The 18,849-nt window shown below is 50.1% G+C and overlaps 1 protein-coding gene across 11 annotated transcripts in view; it reads right to left on the bottom strand.

Annotated features, from left to right (window-relative positions):
• Window positions 1-18,849, bottom strand: part of MAP4 (microtubule associated protein 4) — a 205,132-nt gene that overhangs the window by 16,180 nt on the left and 170,103 nt on the right. For 3 of the 11 annotated variants that reach the window (XM_063924564.1, XM_063924566.1, XM_063924567.1), the window contains exons 12-18: window positions 16,430-16,530; window positions 12,502-12,702; window positions 11,177-11,324; window positions 10,977-11,039; window positions 10,356-10,861; window positions 9,641-9,772; window positions 5,312-5,404 (exon numbers count right to left, since the gene is read on the bottom strand). In XM_063924564.1, coding sequence (XP_063780634.1) covers window positions 5,312-5,404; window positions 9,641-9,772; window positions 10,356-10,861; window positions 10,977-11,039; window positions 11,177-11,324; window positions 12,502-12,702; window positions 16,430-16,530 — 1,244 coding nt within the window. The remainder of the gene's footprint in view (window positions 1-5,311; window positions 5,405-9,640; window positions 9,773-10,355; window positions 10,862-10,976; window positions 11,040-11,176; window positions 11,325-12,501; window positions 12,703-16,429; window positions 16,531-18,849) is intronic. The other 8 variants (XM_063924565.1, XM_063924568.1, XM_063924570.1 and 5 more) reach the window with 5 other exon arrangements.

Below are 18,849 nucleotides of genomic sequence, written 5' to 3'. Positions count from 1 at the left end.
CTGATAATGTATAAATGGCGACCAAACTTATAGAGAGTAAAGCTGGATACACACTCGTCCAATTCTCATCCCATGTGACCTTGGACCTGCCAGTTGGTCAGACGTTGGCAGAGGGTGTACTCTCCCACAACCTCGCTTCATGCAATCCCGGGGTCATCTGATCAAACCATTTTTAGACCTGCTGAAAAAAAGTCAGGAGACCCAATCGTCAGAGCAATATATAAGTTTGTACGCTCCAGTGACTGGATCTCCCAATTCATGTGTGCTAGAGGCAGCCGGTCGGCCACAATCTGGAAGAGTATGTACATAGACACAATCCTTGCACCAGGTGCAAAGTGGAGACCTGCAGAAAATCTGGACAGGTGTGTACACACAGATCAGCTGTTGTATCTGTAACCACGGGCGGGATGTCATTTAGTGAGACAATGCTGGACGTGCGGGAGGACGGTCGATCACGGGCGTTTTTTTAAAGGGGCAATTTTTGGGGGCGGTTTTGCCTAGTAAAGGATTGCCCCTTTAAAAAAACCTGTCCGGTCTGGAGCTGAATCCCCGGAGTATTGGACAAGTGTGTAGCCCTGCTTTACATTTAGATCTAGAAAATGATTATTATTATTCTGAAGCATTTTGCAGGCACAAGATATGTAAATAAATGGAGCAATTCCCATACTTCTTTGTGCATACACAGTGTAAAGGGTTAACGAAGATCACGTGATCGGAAATGGCGCACTAGCGGGGGAATATGCTGTGCAGGGGGACTGGAAGTTGTGTATAAGGTTTGTATGGTCATGTTACCTTTTATGTCACGGTGGGTGTTGCACCTAAAAGACGATGCCGGAATCTCATTTTAGGGAATCGGTTCTATGGCGGTCAGTGAATGAACAGCCTTCCCTGACAACACAATGGCCGGAGCAATACTGTCCACATGACATGCATGCTCTGGGAGACGTAGGACTGTGCACGTCTGACTGCGATGGAAATGATGTCCGCACTTGCACTTTGACCTCCCACCTCACACAACTGAATCAGTGCAGATCATCGCATATCACAGGAAACACAAAGCACAAAATGCAGATAGCTGTGTAACATAGGGTTCTGTATTCACTACAAGGCCCTAACGTAACTCTGAGACCACATGAGCCTGCTGGAACTTACAGTACCACAAGTGTCCTGTACGTCACCTCTGTTGTATTCTGTATTGTTACATGATGCTGCTGCTATAAAAAGAGGTCCAGCTCCTCTACATCACGTCAGCTCTAGCTCCAAGTGTGGGCGGAGCTATTCCTCATAGGGAGCAATGATCCCTAGCGTACAGAAGCGTGTATGGGCGGAGCTATTCCTTATAGGGAGCAATGATCCCTAGCGTACAGAAGCGTGTATGGGCAGAGCTATTCCTTATAGGGAGCAATGATCCCTAGCGCACATTAGTGTGTATGGGTGGAGCTTTTCCTCATAGGGAGCAGTGATCCCTAGCGTACAGAAGTGTGTATGGGTGGAGCTATTCCTCATAGGGAGCAATGATCTCTAGCGTACAGAAGTGTGTATGGGTGGAGCTTTTCCTCATAGGGAGCCATGATCCCTAGCGTACAGAAGTGTGTATGGGTGGAGCTATTTCTCATAGGGAGCAATGATCCCTAGCGTACAGAAGTGTGTATGGGTGGAGCTATTCCTCATAGGGAGCAATGATCCCTAGTGTACAGAAGTGTGTATGGGCGGAGCTATTCCTCATAGGGAGCAGTGATCCCTAGTGTACAGAAGTGTGTATGGGCGGAGCTTTTCCTCATAGGGAGCAATGATCCCTAGCGTACAGAAGTGTGTATGGGTGGAGCTTTTCCTCATAGGGAGCAATGATTCCTAGTGTACAGAAGTGTGTATGGGCGGAGCTATTCCTCATAGGGAGCAGTGATCCCTAGCGTACAGAAGTGTGTATGGGGGGAGCTATTCCTCATAGGGATCAATTACTTATTATTATTACTACCAGTTACTTATATAGCGCACACATATTCCGCAGCACTTTACAGAGAATATATGGCCATTCACATCAGTCCCTGCACCAGTGGAGCTTACAATCTATATTCCCTACCACATGTACACGCACACACATTCTTGCTAGGGTTAATTTTGTTGTGAGCAAATTAACCTGCCAGTATATTTTTGGATTGTGGAGGAAACCGGAGTACCCGGAGGAAACCCACGCAAGTACGGGGAGAATATACAAACTCCACACAGTTAGGGCCATGGTGGGAATCGAACCCATGACCTCAGTGCTGCGAGGCAGTAATGCTAACCATTACACCATCCGGAGCAATGATCCCTAGTGTACAGAAGTGTGTATGGGTGGAGCTTTTCCTCATAGGGAGCAGTGATCCCTAGTGTACAGAAGGGAGCAGTGATCCCTAGTGTACAGAAGTGTGTATGGGCGGAGCTTTTCCTCATAGGGAGCAATGATCCCTAGCGTACAGAAGTGTGTATGGGTGGAGCTATTCCTCATAGGGAGCAATGATCCCTAGTGTACAGAAGTGTGTATGGGTGGAGCTTTTCCTCATAGGGAGCAATGATCCCTAGTGTACAGAAGTGTGTATGGGTGGAGCTATTCCTCATAGGGAGCAATGATCCCTAGTGTACAGAAGTGTGTATGGGTGGAGCTATTCCTCATAGAGAGCAATAATCCCTAGTGTACAGAAGTGTGTATGGGCGGAGCTATTCCTCATAGGGAGCAATGATCCCTAGCGTACAGAAGTGTGTATGGGCGGAGCTATTCCTCATAGGGAGCAATGATCCCTAGCGTACAGAAGTGTGTATGGGCGGAGCTTTTCCTCATAGGGAGCAATGATCCCTAGCGTACAGAAGTGTGTATGGGCGGAGCTTTTCCTCATAAGGAGCCATGATCCCTAGCGTACAGAAGTGTGTATGGGCGGAGCTATTCCTCATAGGGAGCAATGATCCCTAGCGTACAGAAGTGTGTATGGGTGGAGCTATTCCTCATAGGGAGCAATGATCCCTAGCGTACAGAAGTGTGTATGGGTGGAGCTTTTCCTCATAGGGAGCAATGATCCCTAGCGTACAGAAGTGTGTATGGGTGGAGCTATTCCTCATAAGGAGCCATGATCCCTAGCGTACAGAAGTGTGTATGGGCGGAGCTATTCCTCATAGGGAGCAGTGATCCCTAGTGTACAGAAGTGTGTATGGGTGGAGCTATTCCTCACAGGGAGCAGTGATCCCTAGCGTACAGAAGTGTGTATGGGTGGAGCTTTTCCTCATAGGGAGCAATGATCCCTAGCGTACAGAAGTGTGTATGGGTGGAGCTATTCCTCATAGGGAGCCATGATCCCTAGCGTACAGAAGTGTGTATGGGTGGAGCTATTCCTCATAGGGAGCAATGATCCCTAGTGTACAGAAGTGTGTATGGGCGGAGCTATTCCTCATAGGGAGCAATGATCCCTAGTGTACAGAAGTGTGTATGGGCAGAGCTTTTCCTCATAGGGAGCAATGATCCCTAGCGTACAGAAGTGTGTATGGGCAGAGCTTTTCCTCATAAGGAGCAATGATCCCTAGTGTACAGAAGTGTGTATGGGCGGAGCTATTCCTCATAGGGAGCAATGATCCCTAGCGTACAGAAGTGTGTATGGGCGGAGCTTTTCCTCATAAGGAGCAGTGATCCCTAGCGTACAGAAGTGTGTATGGGCGGAGCTATTCCTCATAGGGAGCAATGATCCCTAGCGTACAGAAGTGTGTATGGGCGGAGCTTTTCCTCATAGGGAGCAGTGATCCCTAGCGTACAGAAGTGTGTATGGGCGGAGCTTTTCCTCATAGGGAGCAATGATCCCTAGTGTACAGAAGTGTGTATGGGCAGAGCTTTTCCTCATAGGGAGCAATGATCCCTAGCGTACAGAAGTGTGTATGGGCAGAGCTTTTCCTCATAAGGAGCAATGATCCCTAGCGTACAGAAGTGTGTATGGGCGGAGCTATTCCTCATAGGGAGCAATGATCCCTAGCGTACAGAAGTGTGTATGGGCGGAGCTTTTCCTCATAAGGAGCAGTGATCCCTAGCGTACAGAAGTGTGTATGGGCGGAGCTATTCCTCATAGGGAGCAATGATCCCTAGCGTACAGAAGTGTGTATGGGCGGAGCTTTTCCTCATAGGGAGCAGTGATCCCTAGCGTACAGAAGTGTGTATGGGCGGAGCTTTTCCTCATAGGGAGCAATGATCCCTAGCGTACAGAAGTGTGTATGGGCGGAGCTATTCCTCATAGGGAGCAATGATCCCTAGCGTACAGAAGTGTGTATGGGTGGAGCTATTCCTCATAGGGAGCCATGATCCCTAGCGTACAGAAGTGTGTATGGGTGGAGCTATTCCTCATAGGGAGCAATGATCCCTAGTGTACAGAAGTGTGTATGGGCGGAGCTATTCCTCATAGGGAGCAATGATCCCTAGTGTACAGAAGTGTGTATGGGCAGAGCTTTTCCTCATAAGGAGCAATGATCCCTAGTGTACAGAAGTGTGTATGGGTGGAGCTATTCCTCATAGGGAGCAATGATCCCTAGCGTACAGAAGTGTGTATGGGCGGAGCTTTTCCTCATAGGGAGCAGTGATCCCTAGCGTACAGAAGTGTGTATGGGCAGAGCTTTTCCTCATAAGGAGCAGTGATCCCTAGTGTACAGAAGTGTGTATGGGCGGAGCTATTCCTCATAGGGAGCAGTGATCCCTAGCGTACAGAAGTGTGTATGGGCGGAGCTATTCCTCATAGGGAGCAATGATCCCTAGCGTACAGAAGTGTGTATGGGTGGAGCTATTCCTCATAGGGAGCAGTGATCCCTAGTGTACAGAAGTGTGTATGGGCGGAGCTATTCCTCATAGGGAGCAATGATCCCTAGTGTACAGAAGTGTGTATGGGTGGAGCTATTCCTCATAGGGAGCAATGATCCCTAGTGTACAGAAGTGTGTATGGGCAGAGCTTTTCCTCATAAGGAGCAGTGATCCCTAGCGTACAGAAGTGTGTATGGGCGGAGCTATTCCTCATAGGAAGCCACAATGTAAATAAGAATTCATACACACCCCCTACATATAAATGGGGAATGTAACCTATAACTAAATACAATCTTCTGCATTATTAGGAATGGTCACAGAGCGTTGTCTGGCGGAAGAGGTTTCTTTTCCCATTAGGTAACAGTGTATAGGATATACACAGTCCTCAGCCGCAACATTCCCCCACTCGTAGCACTCACACACCAGCAGCAGCAGAACGTGCGACACAGACAGACGCGGTTAGTGCAGAATGGATATTAGAGGGAGAAGCCCGGCACCCATACTTACATTCCCACCACCAGGGACATGCTTAATATTGTCCTTGGAACCACACTTGGACTGGACATGAGCGTAGTTGACTTTTTTGGACACTATCTGGACCTGGAGCGTGAGAGGATGGAGAAAACGACACAGAGTGGAGAGGTACTGTTAGAAAAACACACAACACAGAACAGAGTTAATGAGTGTCGGGGAGAGTCGGCAGCGTGAAGCAGACATGCAGTGCGGAGGACGGAGACACAAACACCTCATCTATGGCACAATCACCAGCACAGAGCCGCTACAGCTACACTTAGACGCCAGGGACACTGCAAGCAGAGTTCTCGGAGGGAGACCGTGGACACAGACACGTTTGTTCACAAAGCGTACAGAAACTCCGCAAGATGCGCACAACTCTGCACTGCGGAGAACACATGTGGCTTCGGGACCATAATGTGTTTGGAATTCTATAAAAGTCTGACCTCACAATATAGTCGCATAGTGTCCTTTATACAACACAGAACGGGCATACCTGCTCACTATCCGTCTTGAACGCCCCACAAAGAACGAGGAGCACCTGGGGCGGCCATTACTTTATCCGCATGCATGGAGGCGCCACTAGAGAACACTGCATACGCCAGAATCAGGCAGACACCAGCGCAGTTTGCAAAGCGTAGCTTGTACGAAATCTCCCTCTGCAGAAACAGGCGCTCGTGTGCGATTATTTAAGCTCTGGAATTCCTGTAAAATGTATATATCCCCTGCCATTATATATATAATGCATTTTGCATTCAATTATAGAAGTAGGAAAGCTCTTCCCTCGCCTATAACCCAACCCCCAGTACTATGGGCTCAGTGGGCAGGTAGTAAAGCTTCAGACGTTCACAAATGTGGTATTACTGCACATGCAGTAGCGGGGACAGGGACTGTAACACAGGCAGGGTACAGTAAGGGCGTCTTTGCAGATAAAGGTAGAGAGGGAAGTCCGATGTCTACACACCAGAGAAAGCCGTATTATGTGCGAGTGTTCAAGCGCAGATGCCAGACAATGATGGGTGCCTGTACTAGGAAAGTGCCTGTGATTGGCTGCTTGCAAACTCCGGGAATGGCCAATTTCATCATTGCCCCGGCAGTTGATGCTTTTTCTGTGCATAGTTTACCAAGATTTTCTCTCTCAGCGCGAGGTTGTTCCTGTGGTTTTACAGGGGGCTGAGGTTTTATTGAGGCCTTGTAGTGAACACTGATTCGCAAGTATAATAAATTAGAAACATGGGCTAAGAGTATGTAATGTACGCAAGTCATGCTGTGAGCATATGGGGGGGGGGGTTACACCCTATCAGTGACCGGCACCATATATATTGTCCCAAAGTGTTTAATAACAAGTAGCCCATTTGCCTGTAGGTGGCTGGAGACCAGTTGAGGTAGTTTCGCCATCTCTGATCACAGAAACAAACTGGTTTTATGTATTTACTATGGCTGTAATGAACGTATTTACGGTCTGTAATGAAACTACTCCTACGGATACCAGACAGTTAGGAACTGTGATCTCACTCATACAAACCATCCCAGCAAAACACACACCAGGAAACAAAGGCCCCAGTGATGGACTTTGTGCAGAATTCTAGCAGCAACACTAACCAGGATTTGACAGATTATCCATTTTGATTTAGTGACGTTACAACTCTTTCAGATTTTACTTCAGTAATAACTGAGGGACCTATCTGATTGTGCAACGGTAGACAACACCCCAGCATGCCTTGTCACAGTTTTAGCATGCCCTAATAAACCTGTGGTAGGGAATGCTGGGATGTGTAGTTCCACAGGAACTTTAGTGCAACAGGCTCTCTACCCTTGTGCTAGAGTTTAAGTTAAAAAAAAAAAAAAAGCAAGAAAAACTTGCGGAACTATGGCGGAATTCCGGAGTTAAATGTGGACATCATAAAAGGTCAATGTATTAAAAATGTTGACTTGTTCATGAAGGTCGTTATTATTCATGCTGGCCTAACACCAAAGTCGACATTCTGTCAACCATTAGAACCTGTTGCCATTCAGACTGTTGACTATTCATCCCACATTCTCTCCAACGGGGCCAAGTAAAACATCGCACTGTGTCCCCCGTTCCCAACTCCGCTGCCTGGGCGTCACTCTTGACTCCTCACTCTCCTTTGCACCCCACATCCAAGCTCTGGTGCAATCCTGTCGGTTCCAGCTACGCAACATTGCTCGTATGAGGCCATTTCTCTCCCAGAGTGCAACTAAACTCATCATCCACTCACTGGTCATCTCACGACTGGACTACTGCAATGTTCTCCTCACTGGCCTCACTTGCTCCCATCTCCCTCCAATCTGTCCTAAACTCTGCAGCTAGGCTCATCTTCCTCTCCCGCCGCTCCACATCTGCCACTCCCCTTCACCAATACCTGCACTTGCTTCCATTCCCCTACAGAATCCTCTTCAAACTCCTCACCCTCACATACAAGGCCACCTCTAATTCCACTGCTCCCTACATCTCCAACCTCCACTCCCTTCATACTCCCTCCCGCCCCCTACGCTCGACCAATGACCGTCGCCTCTCCTCTACCCTGATCACTGTTTGCCATGCACGAGTTCAAGACTATGCCCGTGCTGCTCCCCTTCAGTGGAACACGCTCCCCCGCTCCATTCGACTCTCCCTGACCCTGCAAAGCTTCAAACGGGCACTGAAAACCCACCTATTCGTCAAAGCGTACCCCTCCGATGCATAACCTAGTCCTTAGGCCGCTCCTCCATCCCCCTGCCCCGAGGCCGCTCCTCCATCCCCCTGCCCCAAGGCCGCTCCTCCATCCCCAAGGCCGCTCCTCCATCCCCCTGCCCCAAGGCCGCTCCTCCATTCCCCTACCCCGCTTACATACTGCCATCAGGCTACTTCCCACTTGCTTGCACCTCATGTCATCTGTCTGTCGCCTATTCCCACTAGATTGTTAGCTCTTCAGAGCAGGGCCCTCTTTCCTCTTGTTATCTAAGCCCTCTACTCGACACATATCACTTGCAGCTCTCCCCTACCCAGCGACCATCTTTACCGCTTTTTCTTACATCTTATCTGTATTATGTATGAGAATTGTGGTGCTCCTTGTTAGCTGTACTCTATTTCTGTTATTTACTGTAATGCTAAGTTTTGTCTCCCTGTGCTGTCCTTTGTATGGCGAAACACTTGTGGCGCCTTATAAATAAAATGTAATAATAATAAGGAACGTTATTAGAGGTTTATGGACGGGAGTGTGGAGCACAGAATAGGTGATGAAGACTTCACCAAACACGACGCACTTCCCACTGACACCTAATACTCACAGGACTTGTATGGGGGGCTGTGTCTAGGACGAATCATCTATGTCTATGGAAGAAACCGGATTAGTCACACGGTCTGTGATAGTTCCGGAATATGGCGGCATCACTTATAGAGTCCCCTCCATGTTCTTTAGTACTGGTCACATGACCCGGCCGGTGCCCCCTGATAACATGCGGAATATGAACAAAGTCTACCTGGTGATAACGCTGCCAACGGGAAATCCCCAAATACTAATTCCCAAGCAGCGGTGTCAGGAACCCCGAAATTACAGCTCTGGGCCAGTATTATAAAAGGACTACATGCAATATCGGGGATGTAGTTATCATCCCAGCACGCTGGGATCGCGGCCGGCCAGAATGCCAGCAGGGGGCCGCGGGCTATCCCCACTTATGGATGTCCACGGCACCCATAGAGTAGAAATAGAACCTGTGGCGAGCGCAGCGTGAACGCAAGGAGTTTTGTTGCGCTCGCCTCCCTGCTGGCATTCTGGCATTGGTATACCGCTGGTAAAGCTTACCCAACACACAAGCTCTATATCCAGAATGTTCTGCATCGTATAACAGTGTTCTGTATTTATAATGCTATTGTTATCCAATACCCAATCCCATTGATGTGAGAACACGGCCATTCCCTGTATCTCCGGCAGCGGTTCTGCACACTAGGCAGATCACACGGCTGTAATCCTACCTGTAACACACAGCTCAGGAGATACACAGGAGAACACCGCCATTCCCTGTATCTCTGGCAGCGGTTCTGCACACTAGGCAGATCACACGGCTGTAATCCTACCAGTAACGCACAGCTCAGGAGATACACAGGAGAACACCGCCATTCCCTGTATCTCCGGCAGCGGTTCTGCACACTAGGCAGATCATATGGCAGTAATCCTACCTGTAACACACAGCTCAGGAGATACACAGGAGAACACGGCTATATACGGACAGTACAGGTAGGAGATAAGGAGTCAGGAAAGGAAGTGAGAGAATATCAGGTAAAGTGACGGGAAAGAGCCAGCAGCGGCCCAGGTAACTCACTTTCCCATTGCTCTGCTTTTGTGCACCCTCTTTGGGGTCTGCGGGCTTACTGCTGGCTGCTTTGGGGGCAGCGGAGGGTACAGGTTTTCGGGCTGTGCTGGCTGGCACAGGTTTTTTCTCTACTTTTGCCTGCTGGGGGAAATGCGAGATGATTTATGAAAACAGCATTGAGAAGACACGGTACAAGTCTGCCATTCCAACATAACCCTCCAAAGGCTGACCCGCCACAATGTGCCTGACCCTACAGCTAATACCAAACATAAGGGGTGTAGGCGGAAAAACGCTGACTTGCAGCAGAATTCTACATTCCTGACACTTGCAGAGCTCTAGACAAGTCAAGGCCACTACATTTACGTATTGGAGTGCAAGCTCTGAGGGACACCCCAACGTTCGTTATCTCTCTGATTACGGAAAATTACTGAAAGAAGGCCTAGGGGCGTGTAAAAGCTGCACTGCCTGCGGTATACAGCCTATGTGAAGAGATACTGAAGACTCGCTGTGGGTGATACAGGTGACGTACGGATGGAGAGGACAGACGTAATGCCATGCACTACTAGCTACAGTACAGATCACATCTAGCCAGGCCAGTAACGGACTGCTCTCCGCACAGATGTCATCTCCACATACGATAAACAGAACAATATGGCAGCCAGTTCATGGGAGGGTATGGCAGGGTCTACATTGTATCACAATACAGAGTCAGGGAACCGCTCACCTTGCCGCCCCCAGGCTGGTGCTTCAGGTTGTCCGTCGATCCAATCTTCGAGCGTACGTTCTTCAGGTCAGGGGCCGTTGCCGGACGAGGTTTGGGAGCAGCGGTGGGTCTGCTGGTGGCAGAAGTGAGGGGCTTACTGGTGGCAGAAGTGAGGGGCTTATTGGTGGCAGAAGTGAGGGGCTTACTGGTGGCAGAAGTGAGGGGCCTACTGGAGGGAGCGGAGACGGGCTTACTGGAGGGAGCGGAGATGGGCTTACTGGAGGGAGCGGAGACGGGCTTACTGGAGGGGGCCACAGCAGTTTTATTGGTAGGGCCCGTGCTGGTTTTGCCAAGAGGGGCAGGCCTAGCAGCGGGAAGCTTCTTTGCATCTGCAGAAGCATTGGAAAGTGTTTTTGGAGCAGGAGGTTTTGTGGTCTTGGGGCGGCTGAGGGCAGGACTAGGGCTGGTGGGAGCAGATCCGTTGCTCTTGGTTACGTCGGCTGGAACAGATTTGGGTCGATTTAGGTCTGCAACACAAATGATGATATTTTAAGAATACAGAAGAAGCAAAACAAATTAAAATTCTATTACCAACAATTTAGTGACAAATCAGGTCTACTCGTTATAAATCGAGGTACATACCTGTTGGGGATTTATTTAGATTTGGCTTCTTAGCATCTGCCGCCCTCACATCATTCTTAAGAGCTGAATAAACGAGAGAGAGCGCAGGATGGTGATGCCGGCGGAGCCAGATTCCAGGTCTGCCAATTACACCGCCCGTGGACAGAGTGGACTAGAGCAAGTGAAGGGGTCTTACGGGAGGGTGGGGAGGGACTACTTACATGTTGCCCGCTTTGGGGTGACACCGGATTTTGCAGAAGGCCCTCCTGCAGTATGTCCAGCTACCGTAGATGAGCTGAGTTTGGGGGCAGCAGGGCGAGGGGTAGTCACAGTAATCGGGGTCTTCTTGTCTGGGGTCTTTACAGGACTCTGCAAATCACAAAGCCAACAATAGGACGCATAATACTGCAGAAAATTGGAAAAGGAACGCACGGAACAAAAACCTCCACAAATACTAATTACATCAGCAGATTACAAAGGCACAGCATTAAAACCCCCATTGGTTCAATTCTCAGTCCCAGTGATCACGTCAATAACTCTTTATCAGGAGATGGTAAGACTCCATGAATAATGAAATAAGCCCCAGCGAGAGCAGCTCTCCTGCCAGTCATTCCTAAACGTACACACTGCACAATCCAAACCTCACCCAGTGCTGGATCTCTCCTCCTGCCCAGACACAGTGACTATTGTGCAGCACATTACCACCCGAGTAATATAGGATGTAATAACCATAGCATAAGCATTTGCAGCACCAAGTGCTATGGATTTACCGCTGACTGACCTGGATTGTACTGGTAGCTACCAGCGTGCGGCGTAATTAATTTGGCAACTCGGCTAAGAAGAAAGAAATTCTATTGTAGTTTTAATGAATTGCACCAGATGGCCCCATTCAGAAGCAGCACAGCGAGTGTATGTGGGAGAGAGGCCAAAATGAGACACGTGCCGGGGGCGAGAGATTCCTGCGTGACCTGTGTGGGAGCAAGGAGCGTGTACCTTGTGCCATAGGTAATAAATATGGTATCCGGTCTCTAGGTCGACAGTAACTAGGTCGACATGAGTTTTTCAATTTTTTTCTCTTTTTCTTTTGAATTTTTTCATACTCAGCGATCCACGCGGACTACAATTGGGAATAGTAACCCGTGTCGAGCGAAGCCGTAGCGGAGCGAGGCAGCTTGCCCGAAGCATGGCGAGCGAAGCGAGGGGACACTGCACTAATTGGGGTACCCGGTCACTGCATGGAGGCAACGCCACCAAAAAAATATAACATGTCGATCTTTTGACCTGTCGACCTAGACCATGTCAACCTAGAAACCCTGTCGACCAATAGTGGTTTATACCACGCCACATCTTATGCAGGAGACACAATATAATTCAGCATAATCAGAGAGAGTAGGTTTTATTCTGCAGTACATGTAAGGTGATCACATGCCTTTAGGACACCCCCTAGTAAGTGGCGGATGGGGGACGTTATATATCAGACCCGGACGCTGGGGGGAGAGAGACGAGGGGATAGTCAGGTCACCTGAAGAGTCACATGACCACTTACCTTTGGTTTGGTCTCCTTTGTGTCTTTAGGTGTTGCAGTCTTTGCTCCATTTCCCAGGGGGCGTTTTGGGGCGGGAGCAGGGCTGCTAGGCTTTTTGGGCTGGGTGAGTGTGGAGGAGACCACTTTCTTGGGGCTGGGTGCAGGCAGGGGTTTGCCTTTAGGGGTCGCTGTTGCAGCCTTGGATGGAGGTGCTGTTGTAGCCTGTATAGGAATGGAGTGGAATGAATGGATTTAGCATACATACAGTGCGACGTAGATTGCGGTCACAGCGGTCGGGGGCTGCTACACTCCCTAAGCAACCTTTATATATGGCCCGTAGCCTACTATAGGACATGGAATATAATGCAAACACATGTTTATCATAATCACATGCAATCGCCAGTGTGAGAGCACTCTGCACGCAGCGACTACACTAGAAGTGACGGTAACATAGCGCTGATCTAACATGAAGATAATAAATACTGTCAGACAACCTATTGTCGCTGCACGCAATATTCTACCTGCAGTTATCCTGCGCCCAGATACAGAACTGCATAATGTCACAATGATAAGGTCAGCGGAACCCACGGGGGACATGAAACCTCTTCTGTGCGTTATACGTACAGACAACATTCCTTGCATGTACCCTGTGAGCGGCACATCTTATTCCGTGTCTATAGGACCCTGCACTGTCAGCCCTTTCACGGCGAGGACACCGCGCCTCTGGTGCAACATTACAGAAGACAAAGCAGCAGCACGAGCTACTCTCATTACGCCGGCATTTCCCACTTTCTATTTAGAAAATAAAATGTTTCCTCTATGAACATTACATTACCCCCCCCCCCTCCCGCAGAAGATGAAAGCAGCGACATCCGTCACCACGGAGAAGAGGAAATTACAGATTTTAGACACGCGGAACCTCACTACAGATTTTTGTAGACTTAATTCATGTTTATACGGTCACTACGGAGCACCAATGTGCGTCAGCTCTCAGTGTAGCATGTCAGGAAAGCAGATTTACCGGAGCGGACGTTTCGCTGGAGGACACAACCCAATTCTACCATGTGTATATTAGGGGCAGGAGCTCGTGTTAGGGGATGTATATGGGGCAGGAGCTCGTGTTAGGGGATGTATATGGGGCAGGAGCTCGTGTTAGGGGATGTATATGGGGCAGGAGCTCGTGTTAGGGGATGTATATGGGGCAGGAGCTCGTGTTAGGGGATGTATATGGGGCAGGAGCTCGTGTTAGGGGATGTATATGGGGCAGGAGCTCGTGTTAGGGGATGTATATGGGGCAGGAGCTCGTGTTAGGGGATGTATATGGGGCAGGAGCTCGTGTTAGGGGATGTATATGGGGCAGGAGCTCGTGTTAGGGGATGTATATGGGGCAGGAGCTCGTGTTAGGGGATGTATATGGGGCAGGAGCTCGTGTTAGGGGATGTATATGGGGCAGGAGCTCGTGTTAGGGGATGTATATGGGGCAGGAGCTCGTGTTAGGGGATGTATATGGGGCAGGAGCTCGTGTTAGGGGATGTATATGGGGCAGGAGCTCGTGTTAGGGGATGTATATGGGGCAGGAGCTCGTGTTAGGGGATGTATATGGGGCAGGAGCTCGTGTTAGGGGATGTATATGGGGCAGGAGCTCGTGTTAGGGGATGTATATGGGGCAGGAGCTCGTGTTAGGGGATGTATATGGGGCAGGAGCTCGTGTTAGGGGATGTATATGGGGCAGGAGCTCGTGTTAGGGGATGTATATGGGGCAGGAGCTCGTGTTAGGGGATGTATATGGGCAGGAGCTCGTGTTAGGGGATGTGTATGGGCAGGAGCTTGGTTAGGGGACGTATATGGGCAGGAGCTCATGTTAGGGGATGTATATGGGGCAGGAGCTCGTGTTAGGGGATGTATATGGGGCAGGAGCTCGTGTTAGGGGATGTATATGGGCAGGAGCTCGTGTTAGGGGATGTGTATGGGCAGGAGCTTGGTTAGGGGATGTAGATGGGCAGGAGCTCGTGTTAGGGGACGTATATGGGCAGGAGCTCGTGTTAGGGGATGTATAAGGGGCAGGAGCTCGTGTTAGGGGATGTATATGTGGGGCAGGAGCTCGTGTTAGGGGATGTAGATGGGGCAGGAGCTCGTGTTAGGGGATGTAGATGGGGCAGGAGCTCGTGTTAGGGGATGTATATGGGCAGGAGCTCGTGTTAGGGGATGTATATAGGGCAGGAGCTCGTGTTAGGGGATGTAGATGGGGCAGGAGCTCGTGTTAGGGGATGTAGATGGGGCAAGAGCTCGTGTTAGGGGATGTAGATGGGGCAGGAGCTCGTGTTAGGGGATGTAGATGGGCAGGAGCTCGTGTTAGGGGATGTATATAGGGCAGGAGCTCGTGTTAGGGGATGTAGATGGGGCAGGAGCTCGTGTTAGGAGATGTGTATGGGCAGGAGCTTGGTTAGGGGATGTGTATGGGCAGGAGCTTGGTTAGGGGATGTGTATGGGCAGGAGCTTGGTTAGGGGATGTGTATGGGCAGGAGCTTGGTTAGGGGATGTATATGGGGCAGGAGCTTGGTTAGGGGATGTATATGGGGCAGGAGCTTGGTTAGGGGATGTATATGGGGCAGGAGCTCGTGTGAAGGGGATGTAGAGGGGCAGGAGCTCGTGTTAGGGGATGTATATGGGCAGGAGCTCGTGTTAGGGGATGTAGATGGGCAGGAGCTCGTGTTAGGCGACGTAGATGGGCAGGAGCTCGTGTTAGGGGACGTAGATGGGCAGGAGCTCGTGTTAGGCGACGTAGATGGGCAGGAGCTCGTGTTAGGGGACGTAGATGGGCAGGAGCTCGTGTTAGGGGACGTAGATGGGCAGGAGCTCGTGTTAGGGGACGTAGATGGGCAGGAGCTCGTGTTAGGGGACGTAGATGGGCAGGAGCTCGTGTTAGGGGATGTAGATGGGCAGGAGCTCGTGTTAGGGGATGTAGATGGGCAGGAGCTCGTGTTAGGGGATGTATATGGGGCAGGAGCTCGTGTTAGGGGATGTATATGGGGCAGGAGCTCGTGTTAGGGGGTGTAGATGGGCAGGAGCTCGTGTTAGGAGATGTGTATGGGGCAGGAGCTCGTGTTAGGGGATGTAGATGGGCAGGAGCTCGTGTTAGGGGATGTAGATGGGCAGGAGCTCGTGTTAGGGGATGTAGATGGGCAGGAGCTCGTGTTAGGGGATGTAGATGGGCAGGAGCTCGTGTTAGGGGATGTAGATGGGCAGGAGCTCGTGTTAGGGGATGTAGATGGGCAGGAGCTTGGTTAGGGGATGTATATGGGGCAGGAGCTCGTGTTAGGGGATGTATATGGGGCAGGAGCTCGTGTTAGGGGATGTATATGGGGCAGGAGCTCGTGTTAGGGGATGTATATGGGGCAGGAGCTCGTGTCAGGGGATGTATATGGGGCAGGAGCTCGTGTCAGGGGATGTATATGGGGCAGGAGCTCGTGTCAGGGGATGTATATGGGGCAGGAGCTCGTGTCAGGGGATGTATATGGGGCAGGAGCTCGTGTCAGGGGATGTATATGGGGCAGGAGCTCGTGTTAGGGGATGTATATGGGCAGGAGCTCGTGTTAGGGGATGTATATGGGCAGGAGCTCGTGTTAGGGGATGTATATGGGCAGGAGCTCGTGTTAGGGGATGTATATGGGCAGGAGCTCGTGTTAGGGGATGTATATGGGCAGGAGCTCGTGTTAGGGGATGTATATGGGCAGGAGCTCGTGTTAGGGGATGTATATGGGCAGGAGCTCGTGTTAGGGGATGTATATGGGCAGGAGCTCGTGTTAGGGGATGTATATGGGCAGGAGCTCGTGTTAGGGGATGTATATGGGCAGGAGCATATTTATTTAACAGTAATGAAACACTATAAAGATTCACGTAAGTAACCGGTGTAACTGATTCGCGCCAGTGCCACGTGTGGATCACATACCTTGACTTTCTTCTCAGGACTAGCAGGAAGTTCCTTGTTGGGTGGAGCAGTGATGTCACTTCCTGTTATAACTTCTGCCGTTTCTGCTCCGTCTCTTTTCCCTGATTGATGACAATTAGAGTTTGGTTATTTTGGAAGCTGCTGTAACTCTACACAGTTCTCATCATTAATCACAGTGAAAAGAAGAATAATGCTAAGCTGGATATAGAGGCACGGGTTAGTCTTACACTGTACAGGGGTGATGGGGCAATTCATACTACTACGTCCTGTATGGGGTAGTAAGTGATGGTCCCTAAATCCCTCCATGGGGATAAAGAAACTCAGTCATCTGTCATAGGTGATTAGTGTCCTAAATTATAAACATGCAAAAAGAAACTGGTGAAGAACTTTCCAAACGTGCATCACAAAGCAGGATGAGCCGATCTGCCACCAAGCCGAAGCCGTGGCAATCCACACCGTGGCTCAGTCTTTATGACCAACACTGCAAGCTTCCATTATATCATGCTTCCAAGCCACACCAGGGCTCATTGCCTGTAACCCCTACACAGCACCCTACCAATCCCACCATGGCTCATTACCTGTAACCCCTACACAGCACCCTACCAATCCCACCATGGCTCATTACCTGGTTCCCCTACACAGCACCCTACCAATCCCACCATGGCTCATTACCTGTAACCCCTACACAGCACCCTACCAATCCCACCAGGGCTCTTTGCTTGCAAGCTCTACACAGCACCCTACCAATCGCACCATGGCTCATTACCTGTAACCCCTACACAGCACCCTACCGATCCCACCAGGGCTCTTTGCTTGCAAGCTCTACACAGCACCCTACCAATCGCACCATGGCTCATTACCTGTAAGCTCTACATAGCACCCTACCAATCCCACCATGGCTCATTACCTGTAACCCCTACACAGCACCCTACCAATCCCACCGTGGCTCATTACCTGAAACCCCTACACAGCACCCTACCAATCCCACCGTGGCTCATTACCTGTAAAGCTCTACACAGCACCCTACCAATCCCACCATGGCTCATTACCTGTAAGCTCTACACAGCACCCTACCAATCCCACCGTGGCTAATTACCTGTAACCCCTACAAAGCACCCTACCAATCCCACCATGGCTAATTACCTGTAAGCTCTACATAGCACCCTACCTATCTCCCACCATGGCTCATTACCTGTAAGCTCTACACAGCACCCTACCAATCCCACCATGGCTCATTACCTGTAACCCCTACACAGCACCCTACCAATCCCACCATGGCTCATTACCTGTAACCCCTACACAGCACCCTACCAATCCCACCCTGGCTAATTACCTGTAACCCCTACACAGCACCCTACCAATCCCACCGTGGCTAATTACCTGTAACCCCTACACAGCACCACACAGCACCCTACCAATCCCACCGTGGCTAATTACCTGTAAGCTCTACACAGCACCCTACCAATCCCACCATGGCTCATTACCTGTAACCCCTACACAGCACCCTACCAATCCCACCAGGGCTCTTTGCTTGCAAGCTCTACACAGCACCCTACCAATCCCACCATGGCTCATTACCTGTAAAGCTCTACACAGCACCCTACCAATCCCACCATGGCTCATTACCTGTAACCCCTACACAGCACCCTACCAATCCCACCATGGCTAATTACCTGTAAGCTCTACACAGCACCCTACCAATCCCACCATGGCTCATTACCTGTAACCCCTACACAGCACCCTACCAATCCCACCATGGCTCATTACCTGTAACCCCTACACAGCACCCTACCAATCCCACCGTGGCTCATTACCTGTAACCCCTACACATCACCCTACCAATCCCACCGTGGCTAATTACCTGTAAGCTCTACACAGCACCCTACCAATCCCACCATGGCTCATTACCTGTAACCCCTACACAGCACTCTACCAATCCCACCAGGGCTCTTTGCTTGCAAGCTCTACACAGCACCCTACCAATCCCACCATGGCTCATTACCTGTAACCCACACAGTGCATGTTTTGCAGGTAACCCAGCAGGTGCAAAGGTGTATTACTCACTGACACATTTTAAAAGGTCCACAGGTGGAGCTAATTATTTCACTTGCGATTCTGTGAGGAGACCTGCAAAACATGCACTGTGTGTGCCCCCGAGGACCGAGTTTGAGAACCTCTGCTCTACATAGCACCCTACCAATCCCACCATGGCTCATTACCTGTAAGCTCTACACAGCACCCTACCAATCCCACCATGGCTCATTACCTGTAACCCCTACACAGCACCCTACCAATCCCACCGTGGCTCATTACCTGTAACCCCTACACAGCACCCTACCAATCCCACCGTGGCTAATTACCTGTAACCCCTACACAGCACCCTACCAATCCCACCATGGCTCATTACCTGTAACCCCTAC

The sequence above is a fragment of the Pseudophryne corroboree genome, chromosome 5 (genome assembly GCF_028390025.1).
Source record: "Pseudophryne corroboree isolate aPseCor3 chromosome 5, aPseCor3.hap2, whole genome shotgun sequence".
NCBI classification, from domain to species: Eukaryota; Metazoa; Chordata; class Amphibia; order Anura; family Myobatrachidae; genus Pseudophryne; species Pseudophryne corroboree.
The sequence above is the reverse complement of the archived record's forward strand: the minus strand, read 5'-3'. Positions and strand labels throughout refer to the sequence as shown.